Below are 13,149 nucleotides of genomic sequence, written 5' to 3'. Positions count from 1 at the left end.
AACTTTTTTCCCAGAGGAGCAAAGAGACAGTTATAAAAGCACTTGTGAGACATAATACAGACACAGAAGTTGAAATCACATGCTCACCAACTCAGAAATAAACTTGTGACAGCAAAACTAAGCCCAGCAAGACTATGACACCCTGTTCTGTATTAAGCCATTGCCCATATTATGTATTTCCATCAAGAAGGACAGAGGTAGCTTTTGGCCTGGACTACACTTAAGTCATCTAACAGCAACCTCTAGTGGCTCAGGGAGTTTTCCCGACAGATCTGTCCCATCTTCAGCAGGAAACAAGGGGAGGACACAAGACAAACCCCAGCAGCACCAAAGTCACATTCTGGAAAAAAAAAACTTGCTTCCAGAGAATCATAGAAGGTACCGGAACAGTCAAGGGATAATCTTTACGCTGTTCCTAGTCACATCACCAGTCTGAGCATGACACCTTTTGCAAAGGAAGCCTTGAGTTCACTTGGAGATAAAACAAAGTACAAGAACCCCATTGTTTTAGCTGCAAAATTACCAAATTTGATGTAGTGCCATTGGCTGAACTCTGGTTAAATAACCCAGATAATTAAGTCTTGAGCATCCAAGACTTTCTGTGTTTTCCTCAAGTCGATTTTAAAGGCAGTTCCTAATCAACATGTTTTTGTCTGGGCCAAGCAACAAACTCCCATCATCTGAGGGGACTTCAGTAATACAAGTGGGTACCATTTTGTTAAAATCTAATTTGTGTCATGACACATTAGATAATTTGCTTAGTTACCCATCCACCCACAGACTTTCTAGGTATGTTCCAGCACTGTCAGAGGCCTTGAATGTCTTCTCTGTAAAAGGAGTACCAACACCATTACACACAAGAGTTTATCCAACCAGTAGGATCAGAGGGATTCAACAGATGTCCTCTGCAATCACTGTCTTCAAAACACTGAATTCAAGCCATGCTGGATTTTGTAAGCTATATTGTAGACAAAAATATATTTTGAATTTAAACATGAAAATACAACATCACAGGAGCTAGGTTTCAGTACACTTAAAGCTGAGGGTTTTGATAAAGCTAGTTTGAAGCGCAGTGTTGATTCACCTGTTCAACAGGGGAAAAGAGACACATGGTTTCGATTACAAAATACTTAAGTGCCACCTTAATATGCATTCTATTAAAAGTACATTCATTTGGCAAGTTTTTCAGCTTGACAGAAGTTGTCAGAACTCAAGTGGGTTACAGACAGCTAATCTGAAAGCAAAAAACCATTTCACAAACTGTAGAAAGGCATCAGCACTTACAGCATTCAGAATAACATCATTGGCTTAATAAGCCACAACTGTACGATTGGGTCCAGGAATACCCTTGCTTCTGTTCCATGCATAGTAGTACAAACCCATGTATTATTCTTAGTTGCTTTATGGGCCATGTTATGATGCTTTCTTGAAACCTTTTAGAATGGGGTAGATGTTCTCAAATGCCTCATAGATTTCAGAACGCTCTTTTGCTCCTAGAAAGACATTTAGGAAAAAACAAGTTAAGAATTAGCCAAGTGCTGAGAATAACTGAATGCAACTCAAACCTAATAAGATTACAAACCATGAAGAAACACAGGAGTTTAAAAGCACCTTACTATTAGTTTAAGGCAGAATTTCTATCATACTTCTACCACCTAGAATCATAGAATGGTTTGGGTTGGAAGGGACCTTAAAGATCATCTTGTTCCAACCCCCCTGCCATGGGCAGGGACACCTTCCACTAGACCAGGTTGCTCAAAGCCCCATCCAACCTGGCCTTGAACACTTCCAGGGAGGGGGCATCCACAACCTCTCTGGGCAACCTGTGCCAGTGCCTCACCACCCTTACAGTGAAGAACTTCTTCCTTACATCTAACCTAAATCTACCCTCTTTCAGTTGAAAGCCATTACCCCTTGTCCTGTCACTACAGGCCCTTCTAAAAAGTCCCTCTCCAGCTTTCCTGTAGGCCCCCTTTAGGTCCTGGAAGGCTGCTCTAAGGTCTCCCCGGAGCCTTCTCTTCTCTAGGCTGAACAACCCCAACTCTCTCAGCCTGTCTTCACAGGAGAGGTGCTCCAGCCCTCTGATCATCTTCATGGCCCTCCTCTGGACTCACTCAAGCAGGTCCATGTCCTTCTTCTGTTGAAGGCCCCCAGAGCTAAGCGCAGTACTGCAGGGGGGGTCTCAAGAGTAGACTAGAGTGGGGGGAATCCCCTCCCTCAACCTGTTGGTCACACTGCTTTTGATGCGGCCCAGGATACAGTTGGCCTTCTGGGCTGCAAGCGCACATTGCTGGATCATGTTGAGCTTCTCATCAACCAACACCCCCAAGTCCTTCTCCTCAGGGCTGCTCTCAATCCACTCATCGCCCAGCCTATATCTGTGCTTGGGCTTGCCCCGACCCATGTGCAGGACCTTGCACTTGGCCTTGTTGAACTTCATGAGGTTTGCACAGGCCCACCTCTCAAGCCTGTCAAGGTCCTTCTGGATGGACCTCACAAACAACAATTTCTAGCCTGCTTTGCTTTAAGACTAGACTAGTTTTGTTTAATCTGTGGAACAAAACCAGCAGTTGGCTACTCTTGACAGGTGCAAAACATTGGCTTTGGAAAAAAAAAGCAACTGAGAAGAACCATGGTGTTATCTGCTTAACAGTAACAGCTCTGCCTGTTGATAAGGTAAGTGGAAAGATAGAAACAAGAAATGAAGGGCATTTATTCCAATACTGGAAGTTGATCCACAGTTTGAGAACTCCCCTCCTCCAGTTCTGAGAAGCTTTTTTATTTTTAAGCTTTCTTAGGGCACCTGTGATTTCAAAGCTAGCCTTTTCCAGGTTACTGCAAGCAAATCTTTAATACCAAGTCTTGTACACTAGCTGTATTGCAGTAGGCAGGAACATCCCTTGCCAGTGACACTACTCTGTCACACTAGTACAACAAACATGACCTACAAGGAAACTGTGTTTAAATGAACTAGCAGTTGTATTAAGTGCCACTCAGGATGAATGTGTAAATGTTTCCCTCAGAACACACTTGAACATGACTAATTCATCTGTGTTACTACAACTTTTACTTTCAAAAGTAAAGTTACTTTCAAGTTACTTTCTTGATTAGGAAAAAGCCTCACAGCTCAGATTCAGTTTTGTCATCACAGTTGGGCCCAGCGTTCACAGACGAGGACTTGGTCCTTCTGGGCCTGCTGCACACTCAAGGGTGTTGCAATTAGTGTACCCAAAAATGCGAGTATCAGTGCGATGGAACTGGCCGGTACGATTTTACTGGACCTGAGAGGATGTTGGGGGACATTGGAGGGGGAAGCATTTAAGGTTTGTACTGAGTGCTCCATTATTCTTCAGTTAGCTGAGCTCATTCATGATTTATCATTGCAAGAATCTCTGGCTAAGGCAGGCACTTCTCTTTTGTCTTTCACATACCTCAAAGCTGTGTTGTGAATATACATAGAGCGTTCAGTTCCCAGAGGAACAAGTACCATTTACCTTTCAGTACATCTGAATAAAAGTATTTTCACGAGCTTTACAAAAGAATGTCTTAGGAACATGCACTCAGGAATTCAACTTTTTTGACATGGGATCTGAGGTACAGATATACGCTGAGCACACTTACTCAGCAAAGCTTTTGCCTCATGAGTGTTTTGCCAGTCTGGAACAAGTTCTTACGTCTCCACCCTTTCCTCTAACAATCCCTACTAAATGTAGTCAGTGAAGTGTTTTAAGAAACTTGCTTCCTGTCCAAGCAATTTTAAATTGCTCATTGTGATACTCGTATTTAAGTGACTGAGTAGTTACTAGCAAGTCAGCAGCCTGTTGGGATTCTGTACGTTGACACACAGCATTATGCTTTGAATAAAGCACTCAAGTTTAACGACATGGAAATCTGAGATGCTATATGAAGCAATATGAGATTCTAGTGCAACAATACTGATATTGTTATCTGCAGAAGACACAGATAAGCAGCAGTAGGCATTAAAAAAGAGCTGAGTGGCTTTACCATGGCAAGATATTAGTTTAGCTAATGTTCAATTTAAATGCTTTCTCAGAAGATGTGATAGCACTTGATTACAGATATACAGAGGGAGACCACTTACCAGTCAGTACAACTTTTCCAGACACAAAGATAAGCAGCACTATCCTTGGTTTGACCATCCTATAAATAAGGCCAGGAAATAGTTCAGGTTCATAGCTGTGTCAAAGCAAGCAGGTAAGATTAGTAAAACGGAAATAGTATTTCAGTGTTGTATGCATAAAGTGCTCTTTAATTATACTAACAATAGAGTAATTAAGCCCACAGACTTTAGCTAGCTACCCAGAGAAAGGCAGGTCAGGTTTTAGACGTCTTCAAGAGAAGCCTGGTAATCCCAGCTGGAGCTGGTAGGAGTTCTTCATGCTTACTACTAAGGACTTCTGAGCCACTTCTGAATGCGATTTTCCATAGCATTGAAACCATTATTGTAATCTTCAAACAGTACTCAAATCCTTCTTAGTCTCCAAAGAGCCCTTATCAGGAAGCATCTTGTGCAACTAAGACAAGATGACAGCCAAGTGAATCTTTAATATATTTTTAGTCCCCAAATGAAATGCAAAATATTAAATGCAGTGCTAATAAAAGACAGAACTGAACTTTGATTTTGTCAGTGCCAAAATCTTCATCCTTTCCTCAGTGATGGCAATAACTAGCTCTGAACAGACCCATCTTGAAGGCACAGCATGCCCATCACTCAACTACAGGTTTACTTTAAATTGATGGCTAATAGACATCCAGACAGAAAGAACCAAAGCGATATCCCAGAAACACACTATATTTTCTGTTCTGTATTTTGCAGCTGCAGTCTGGCTTCATGCCTGAAGGTTAGAAACCTTATCCTTGCAGATAGGCATCTGGTTTGACGGGAGTTAAGAGGCCCGCTTAGTATTAAAGGTTCACAATGGAGCAAGGACATAGACCAGGTTCAAGTAGCTTAAGAGCTGCTTCAATTACACCTGAAGTGTTTAATCAAGACTGGTTACTTTCCTATTGACACGGTCTGCAGTGAAGAAAAATACCCACTAAGGTTTGATATTGCACTTGGCAATGACAGGAGACCAGTAAAACTGTGCTCATCAACACTGCTCAGATTAATGAAAATCTCTGGTGCACATTGCTGATATGCAGCAACACCAAAGATTGTGTCAACAATATTCACAGTCAAAGAAAGCTTTTGTAAAAGAGAATATCTTCATTAACCAACTGAGCAAAGAACCCAGGAGCTTCTTGCAGTTCTTCAGCCCCTCATCTTAACCAGACCTAACGGGCATCCAATTCACCCCAGAAGTGACTGAACACTTGTGTAGTATGCTCTCAGTTGCAAGGTTTCTAAAGCTGGTGTTTATGGTGTCCCTCCAAGGAGAAAGCAGTGAACACCACAGGAGAGCAATGTAGAAGAGCCCTTCACTGTTGAATTGTGTCAGTCACAGTTTCAAGCACTGGAAGCTTTACTGCTAGCTGCTGTACGTCATCGTGGCAATTAAGCAGAGGGTCATTTTGGCCTGTGCCCCACTCAGAACAGGAGTTATCGCAGAAGATAAACCTTACTACCTTTATTGTAACACATGGCATCTACAGCCACTTCATGCTTGCTGAACCATTGAGCGTGTCTTTTGGTGAGCAAGAGATATGCTTGACGTTCAGTATCTGGTTAATTATTACTCTTTTGCTATGCTTGTACAGCCTTAGAATTTGAGTCTGTTTGCAGCTTACAGAGACGCTGCTGCAAGTTGCATGGGGTTGTAACTTGGACTTCCACATACCTGGTGAACTGCTGGTGAGTGAGAACCAAGCCTTCCAGCCGGATGGGGAACCTCACGTCACAGCTCCCAACCATATTCTGTATCTTGAAGTCCAGGAACTTGGCAGGGAACCCAAGCTTCTGCACCACGCGTGCGTACTTCCTGGCTGCGAGCCGTGATTGCTCTTCACTGAAGGAGGAGCAGAAGGGGAAAGCAGCTTCGATTAGTGCTTTCTTCTGCTCTCAACATGGAAGTCGGTTTAAAGCCACCACCATGCTAATCTGTGCTCCAGAAAAAGATACGCTACTGCTCAAAATAGCAAGCCTCTACCCCCAGAACCACTTCAGTGAGCTAAAAGGAGTAAGGCACCTTGTCATTCACTTTCCTGTGGTCTATTTGAACACACTGGAGCATGTTGCATCACCCAGGAGTTCCCCTCTTCAGAGGTTTCTTTCTCAGTTCCTTACAACAGCTTCTCAGAGCTGATCCAAGAGGTAGACTGCAGACACCAGTACAATCATCTAGCTAGCTGGGGTGGTGGCAGGGGTTGGAGAAGTCTCCTAAGCTGTAAGTTAATGCATTATCTCATTGACAGTTTAGGGACATAAAACCCAAGGCAGCCGCTGAACTTCAGGAAGAGAGCTTCAGAGTACAGAAATAAGCTTTGCTTTTCTCCAATTCCCATTTTCTCTAGAGGCAGATGTGTTGACTAGTGAACACAGACACTGAAGAGAGACTTGACAGACACAAGTTATGTCCTAACTCACTTTAAAGTCAGTGAGAAATGCAAATAACCCCTTAACAATTCCTGGGCATTTTAGCAGCTTTTCTGCTAATGTCTGCTCAGCTCAATCTATATTCAGGGACAGAAGCACGCAGTTCAGTAATTACTGAACTGCCATCATGAAGAAAGCTAGACATTTTTCCATACTAGTGCTTCATTTTCTTCTTGCAATTATGACAGCCCTTTGCTAGATAATTTTAAAAAGGTTTTCTGACATTTTTCATCAGAATATAGGCATAGCGGCAAGACCCAGACCTCTAGAGGGAAGGAAGAAACAAAAAACTACCTTTTTGCTCCTGTGCAGACCATTTTTCCTGAACTGAAGATGAGGGCTGTTGTTCGTGGTTCCCTGATTCTCATGATCACAGCAGCAAACCTCTACAAATTCAAAAGGAAGACCTCACAGTCCAGCTGAGAGATTTAGCTGGTACTGGATTTGTGTTCATTCTTTCAAGAATTGTCACTTTCAAAGCTCAACACAGCACGCATTTACTTTGTAAAAGTGTTTATTTACCACCCTGAAGTTATTTTCCACCCCTCTAGGACCAGGGGCCTTAAGACTACAGTGACAGGACCAGTGCCTTGTCCCTTACATTTTGTTGAGCCGTCTGGAGTCACTCATAGAAAGCCCATTATTCCCAGTGAGATTCTACAGTCTAGGCCCATTTGCTAGAAATATCATGTAATACCAGTTTGACTCCAGTAATTCTCTTTCCTTCAGCCAAGAGTTTCAGGGCAGATCTTTCCCCCCCCAGTGAGGGCTGCTTGAGCCATTTCAGCTGGAGGTAGCGGGCCACAGGTGGGAGAGTTCATCTCCTTTCTTAAATAACTTACTAACATCTCATTGCTGGGGCTTTATTCAAAGAAAAAAATCTCCTTGTGGTCCCCTGTATTTCTTTTAATTTAACAGGCCCAAGTCACAGATTTTTGACTTTCCCCTGTGGATCAAGACAGTGCTATTAGAAAAAGTACAAAGCTCATGGTGAATTTGTATATTAGAATCCATCAGCACTGAGAAAGGGAAGTGAGGGTAAAGCTTTGAGTCCTTAATATTTACCTTTGGGTTATACTCTGCATTTCTGGCATGCAGAGCTATGTTCTTCAGATCTAGTTTACAAGCCAAGTTTACAGTCGACACTATATTCCTGAGGAATGAGAGGAATTTTCTTATTGCAACAGCAAGCCACTGCAGAGCCAACCCCCAACATTATTAGCTTAATGTGAAGTCACACTCCAGTTAATAATTGCCATCAACTAATTTCCTGCCTACCTCTTTCCCACTCTAGCATTAAGCTACTTTTGGCAAAACTTAAGTAATTCAATACCAAAATTACAGTTTCTGAGATCTAACAAGGTACAAAATTATTAGTCCCCGAATACTAAGTTTGTGTGTCTTCCAATAACCACATCACTGAAGTCTTTTACAGCTTTGAATTGAACCATTACTGAGTGTTTACAGAGTTACTACAGCACTCTTAAGGTAGGTAAGGGTATGTTATTCTCTACAGGTATAAACTACTCCATAGTTGCTCTAGCCTAGACAGGACCAGATCTTTTAACGAGGCCAGAATTTCTCACGCTTCTTTTCATGCCCCTTTCCCTTGCTCAGTTCAGACTGTTTCTGCTCTCAGAAAAGCAGACTGACATCTTTAAACCCCTGGAGTCTGCTGTCATCCTTAACATTCTCCTTGCTGGAAGAAATCCTCCTTTCAAGTATTTTTGTCTTTTTGTCCTGCAGACTGAAGTAACTAGCAGTACATACTATATATAAATAATTTCTACCAAACAGTTCCTTTGAGAGACTTCATCTCCTGTCTCCCAGAAAAGACTTTTCCCCCTCGACAAGCCAGAGGCATTTCAGATACTCACCCAGCACGCTTACCAAGTCCACTCTCCCTTGTTTTGCTAGGCTGTGTATTGTTCTGTGCCATTTCCATTTTTGTGTTGCACTGATCAGCACAGTATCCAGTTGCCTTCCAATATTGTCAGTTCATCTGCTCCAGATCTCCTCAAAGAGGAATAACTGCCTCCCTCCCTCCCTAGTTTTTTGGGTGTGCTTATTTAAGATCAAACCGCACTTGCTACATTCTCTAAATGAGAAGTCAGAGCAGGACTTTGCAGTTTAAGCGAAACTATGACTGTTGTATATGCTACATATAATACATGCATAAACTTACTGTAGCTGAGGAACTATGCCAGAGCTCTCTGATGCAGGTGTCACTGGGGTCATAGGAGTCATCGGTGTCAGAGGAGGACACACACCAGATGCTTCAGGAGATGGTTGAGTTGCATCTGGATAGGACAAACTGCTTTCATCCATGAAGCTGCTGCTGTCCTCATTTCTTGATATTGACCCATCAAGCTCTTTTTGCATTTCATGACCATCTTCAGATAGATTTTGTTCTTTGTTATCTTGCGTAATATCTGGAAGGAAGCTGAGATCCACAGAGGAGAAGTCTGTAGGAAGCTCTTTGGGCTGATTAAATTGAGAACCGAACAGCACATCTTCGGTTGTTTGAATTGGAAGGTCTACATCATAAGGACTCATGGGAGTAAACAGCTGAGGGCTAGCTGAGGGGTCATCCTTGAGTTAAGAAAAAGTGTCATTAAGCATCTTGTATTAAAACATTTACTTTAACTGGGAGACTAAATTAAGATTAATCTTCTATTCTATGAAGAAGTTGAAATAATTTTTCCCCACACACATATTATAGCAAAGAATACTCTTAAGATTCAAAAGCATGTTGTTTGCTTGTCTATCAGCATATAAAAATCCAGATAACTTCTATAGTGGAGATCTGCATTTTCCCACCGCACTGGAAAGGTAGTCTAGAATACTCCCGTAATACCACAAATTGAGAAATACTATGTACCTTCAGCAGCGACTGGAGGTACAATGTTGGCATTTTACCCTTCACAGCTGTTGTCATGCCTCAGTTAATGCACATAACCAACATAATTGCTCATGAGTTTTTTCCAAGGAAGACAGCTGGCATTTTCTGGCTGGCTTTAACTCCCATTCAGTATATTACTATTTCCTCTCCCTGCTACCAGGCGACAGCGTCAGTGTTGTGTTGGATTTGTGCAACAGAGGGCAGCAGCTCACAGAAATCACGAGCCGTTTATTCTTTCAGCTGCTGGAGGTCACCAGACTAATTTAAGTGAGACACAGTCAGCAAAACCAGCATCCTTTCCCGGATCAAGCATGCAACATATCTGCAAGCAAGTTCTTGCATACTAGTGTCCTTCTTTATCAGCTATTTATTATTAAAAACTATTTAAAAGGCATCACAGTATCAAGGAGACAAGAGTTTAGGAAAGGATTTATTCCCTTCTCCATTAGGGCATAAGCCTCTAGTTAGTGGAAAGCTTCTTCTAAGAAGGCAGTTTCTGCCAATACCCACAGCAGGTGACAGCTTGGACTAGATGATCCATACAAGAGGTTTCGTGTTCATTTAGGCATTTTTGGGCTCGAGAGCCAAAAGGACTTGAAAAGCCCAAGCACAAATCAGAACAGGGAAGAGTGCACAAGACTGAGGCCCTTGAGTTGGCAGCAGCTGCCTGAGCTCCAGTGGCAGCAGGGTTTCCAGATTAATACTTTTCAGCCCTGAGCTAGCGCTGCTCTACGTTCTGTGCTACTCAGCTCACTTAGCAATGCAACCGTGCACGCGGGGAGATCCCTGCTCCTACTTTGCGGTATATTTGCCTGTAGACACTTGGAAAACTCTTACTAAGTGACAAACCCTCCCAGAGAACCCTTACTAGCTTGAATACAGATGTGATCAGGTCTAGCTCTGAAAGCATCATGAACACCTAGGTTCAAAACTGTTTCTAAAACTGACTTCTGGATGCAGAGCCCCATATGAGATCAGTTGGGGCAGAGTGCTACTGAATGAGACTAGGTACTCCTTAACCCCTCGGCTCTTTGGAAAACAGGATCCAAGAGCACTACCTGAGAATTAAGAGGTCAGATACAAATGTATCAACAGTTACAAATAACAATATACTATGGAATAACTAAAATACATCTGTTTTAGATAGATATTTTTCAAGTTAGCAACAGGGGAAGGAAGGCACAGTCTCTGCAAGACCTCCAGTGGACTAAGGCTTAGCTGTACAGGAGCTAGGAAAGTTTTAGAGAAGATAGTACAAAAAAAGCCTCATCACTGCAAGCCTGTAGGACTACTCACACGTCATACTTAGGGGCATCAGAGGATGCGATAAATGTAACAGTCAAAAAAAACCCCCACAGTTTGTGGCATAGTTTAAAGGAAGCTGATGGAGAAGTGAGTGATATATGAGGCTGGAAGTATTAAACAACTGTAAAACAAGCAAAAAAAAAAAGTAACAGAAAGTAAACTGCATAGAGTAGGTAGAAACAGAAAGCAAATCTTCCTTTCTCATTAGGTTTCCCTATAAGTAGTCTGGGGAAAAGCCCTTACAGGGTTAAGCGCCGGGGAAGATTGCCTTCTTGTTAGACAGATGCTCAGAGGCTGCGAAAGGGGGCACAAGACCATGTTTATATCAGGCTGGCTGCCAAGGGTTATTGCTATAGACTCTAGGTTAATTAACTTCACTGAAGGCCCCATCAACTGCATAGCTTTGGACATCTCCCAGCAGCTCCAGGAAGGAGATTTCGCACATAGATCCTGTCTGAGATCACTAAGTTTGGGGCAGCTTGAGGGGAAACAGCCATTTTCACTTCCACTGCAGGAATCCTTACAACCCAGGTACACGTAAATCAAGTCCAGCTGCTTTAAGCAACAGGCTTGGATTTTTTTTTTCTTTCTGCAGTGATATCTCACACATCTGCTATTATCAAGTATCCCAGCACATCTGAAATACAAAAAGCTCAGTAACATGTGTAAAACCCTGGTTATACCTCACCACCTTACATACTTTATAGGGCCATATTCAGAGGGCTTTACTGACTGCCACTAGGAGGTCTCTGCATTTTAAGCAGCCTGTGCTAAACCCATTTTCTGAGCTGAGAAGTAGTTTACAACAGGATGCACATAAAGAAGTTGTGTTCCCTGAGTGAAGATGATGCTCAGCTGTGGAGTCCAGCCCCCTCCTAGTCCCTCACCCTGTTGTCTCTGCAACCACCTGAGACCAGGAGGGCTATTCCAAATACCAAAAAAAGAAGTTTTTGCAAACATTTACCAACCATGACAAAGAGATATGAGCCTCCTGCCCCGTGAGTGCCAACACACCCCAGTACCCAGGCTGGTCCTCACAAACAGCACTCCCCAGCAAGAGTTTAAACGCAGCAGCTTTCCTCTTGCAGCAGATGAGGAGGACCTCCCCCAGCAGAGAACCCCTCCAGGCCTCCTCCACGCTCCCAGCAGCTCTGGGCCATCATAGCTCGCTACTCCCCTATGCAAGGCTGAACTGGAGATCGCGGCCAGACCCGCCCGGGGCAGAGAGGAGCCCCGCAGGGCGGCAGAGCCCCCCGGGCAGCCCAGCCCGGCCCGGGCAGCCCAGCCCGGCCCGGGCAGCCCAGCCCGGCCCGGGCAGGAGGGCGGCGATGGCGGCGCCGGAGTTGGGGCGCGGATGGGAAAGTCTATTCAGTGCGGCGTTGGTGGTATAGTGGTGAGCATAGCTGCCTTCCAAGCAGTTGACCCGGGTTCGATTCCCGGCCAACGCAACTTCCTTTTTTTTTTTTTCTTTTTTCTTCCACTTACCTGCCCGCCGCAATGCTCCAGGTACCGCTCCAGCGGCGACGCGCCGTCCATGGGCGCAGCCGCCCACCCGGGCCCCCCCCTTCTACACCGCCCCCGGGCCCGGCTTTAACCCCTAGGGGCGGCACCGGGGGCAGATGCTGCTCGTCAGGGAGCGGAGCCCAACGCAGCTGATCCCTCCCAGCTGATGATTTTTCCCCCCATCAAACGGCCGTGTGAGCCTTTCGCCTGCCCTTGGCAGGGCTGTCTGCAAGGGTTTGTTCCGTCCTGTGGCGAAATCAGGGTGCTCTCATTGTGCTTTCCATGAGCCAACAAACACAACCTGCTCCTGAGCTCCCCTCAGCCTGCTCCCCTCTGCGGGACTGATGATCAATGGGGAGTCGGAGCTGCAGCTTAGACCTTGCAAAGATAATGCTTCACTTCTAGCTGGTGCTTTTTAGCGAGCAAATGTAATGTGCCCTTAATTTCTCCCACTTGCCTCATCGACTGCAATAAGGCACATCTGGTCCTTTGAGAGGAGCCCCAGTCCAAAATGGTAAACCTCAAATTCAAGGCATCGCAATGAAATGGCCTATTCTCAGCTGGGCCAGCGTTGCTAACGCTGCTTAGGGGGAAGAAGCCATTACTCGTTACATTCGCTGCTGTCCTCCCCTTACAGACGTTTTCCCCACTGGTGTCTCTGTTTCTGCCCCCTGTGAGTGATGATTTAAGACCATTCCCTTTCCAAAAGACTCATGTGTGGAGAGTCCGGGTGTGAGGCAGCGTGTTCCCAGGAGGGAGTTCGTGTTGTGCCTCGCTGATTGATGCTGCGGGAGTCTCACGCTGCCGACGCGGCTCGGCTCGGGCGCTGCTTGACTCGACGCCAGCGGTTGCTGTCTGACTTGTTCCTTCTCTCCTGCCCTGT

The 13,149-nt window shown here is 44.5% G+C and overlaps 1 protein-coding gene and 1 non-coding gene across 3 annotated transcripts; one reads left to right on the top strand and one right to left on the bottom strand.

Moving 5' to 3' along the window:
- Positions 1 to 323: 323 nt before the first annotated feature.
- TBPL2 (TATA-box binding protein like 2) lies at positions 324 to 12,304 on the bottom strand. 2 transcript variants are annotated; one of them, XM_050897753.1, is made up of 7 exons: positions 12,249 to 12,304; positions 8,742 to 9,148; positions 7,622 to 7,709; positions 6,851 to 6,942; positions 5,802 to 5,969; positions 4,103 to 4,197; positions 324 to 1,493 (listed from the first exon to the last, which is right to left on the bottom strand). In XM_050897753.1, exons 1-7 carry the CDS (start codon positions 12,297 to 12,299, stop codon positions 1,414 to 1,416), a joined length of 981 nt encoding a protein of 326 aa, XP_050753710.1. In that variant the 5' UTR covers positions 12,300 to 12,304; the 3' UTR covers positions 324 to 1,413. The 2 variants fall into 2 exon arrangements, with proteins under 2 accessions (XP_050753710.1, XP_050753711.1); XM_050897754.1 differs by having other exon boundaries at positions 4,103 to 4,161.
- Positions 12,140 to 12,211, top strand: TRNAG-UCC (transfer RNA glycine (anticodon UCC)). Its single transcript has one exon. It is a non-coding gene; the product is annotated as a tRNA-Gly (tRNA).
- Positions 12,305 to 13,149: the final 845 nt, after the last annotated feature.

This window comes from Gymnogyps californianus, chromosome 5 (genome assembly GCF_018139145.2).
Source record: "Gymnogyps californianus isolate 813 chromosome 5, ASM1813914v2, whole genome shotgun sequence".
Lineage (NCBI taxonomy): Eukaryota > Metazoa > Chordata > Aves > Accipitriformes > Cathartidae > Gymnogyps > Gymnogyps californianus.
This window is presented reverse-complemented; position numbering and strand designations above follow the sequence as displayed.

Bases quoted from the DNA above. Each gene is read 5' to 3' on its own strand.
- TBPL2 (XM_050897753.1), bottom strand. From the start codon at position 12,299: ATGGACGGCGCGTCGCCGCTGGAGCGGTACCTGGAGCATTGCGGCGGG. The intron at 9,149-12,248 runs GTAAGTGGAAGA...TCTTAACTCAAG, and splicing joins TGGAGCATTGCGGCGGGCAG to GATGACCCCTCAGCTAGCCC. The intron at 7,710-8,741 runs GTAAGTTTATGC...CTCATTCCTCAG, and splicing joins GGCATAGTTCCTCAGCTACA to GAATATAGTGTCGACTGTAA.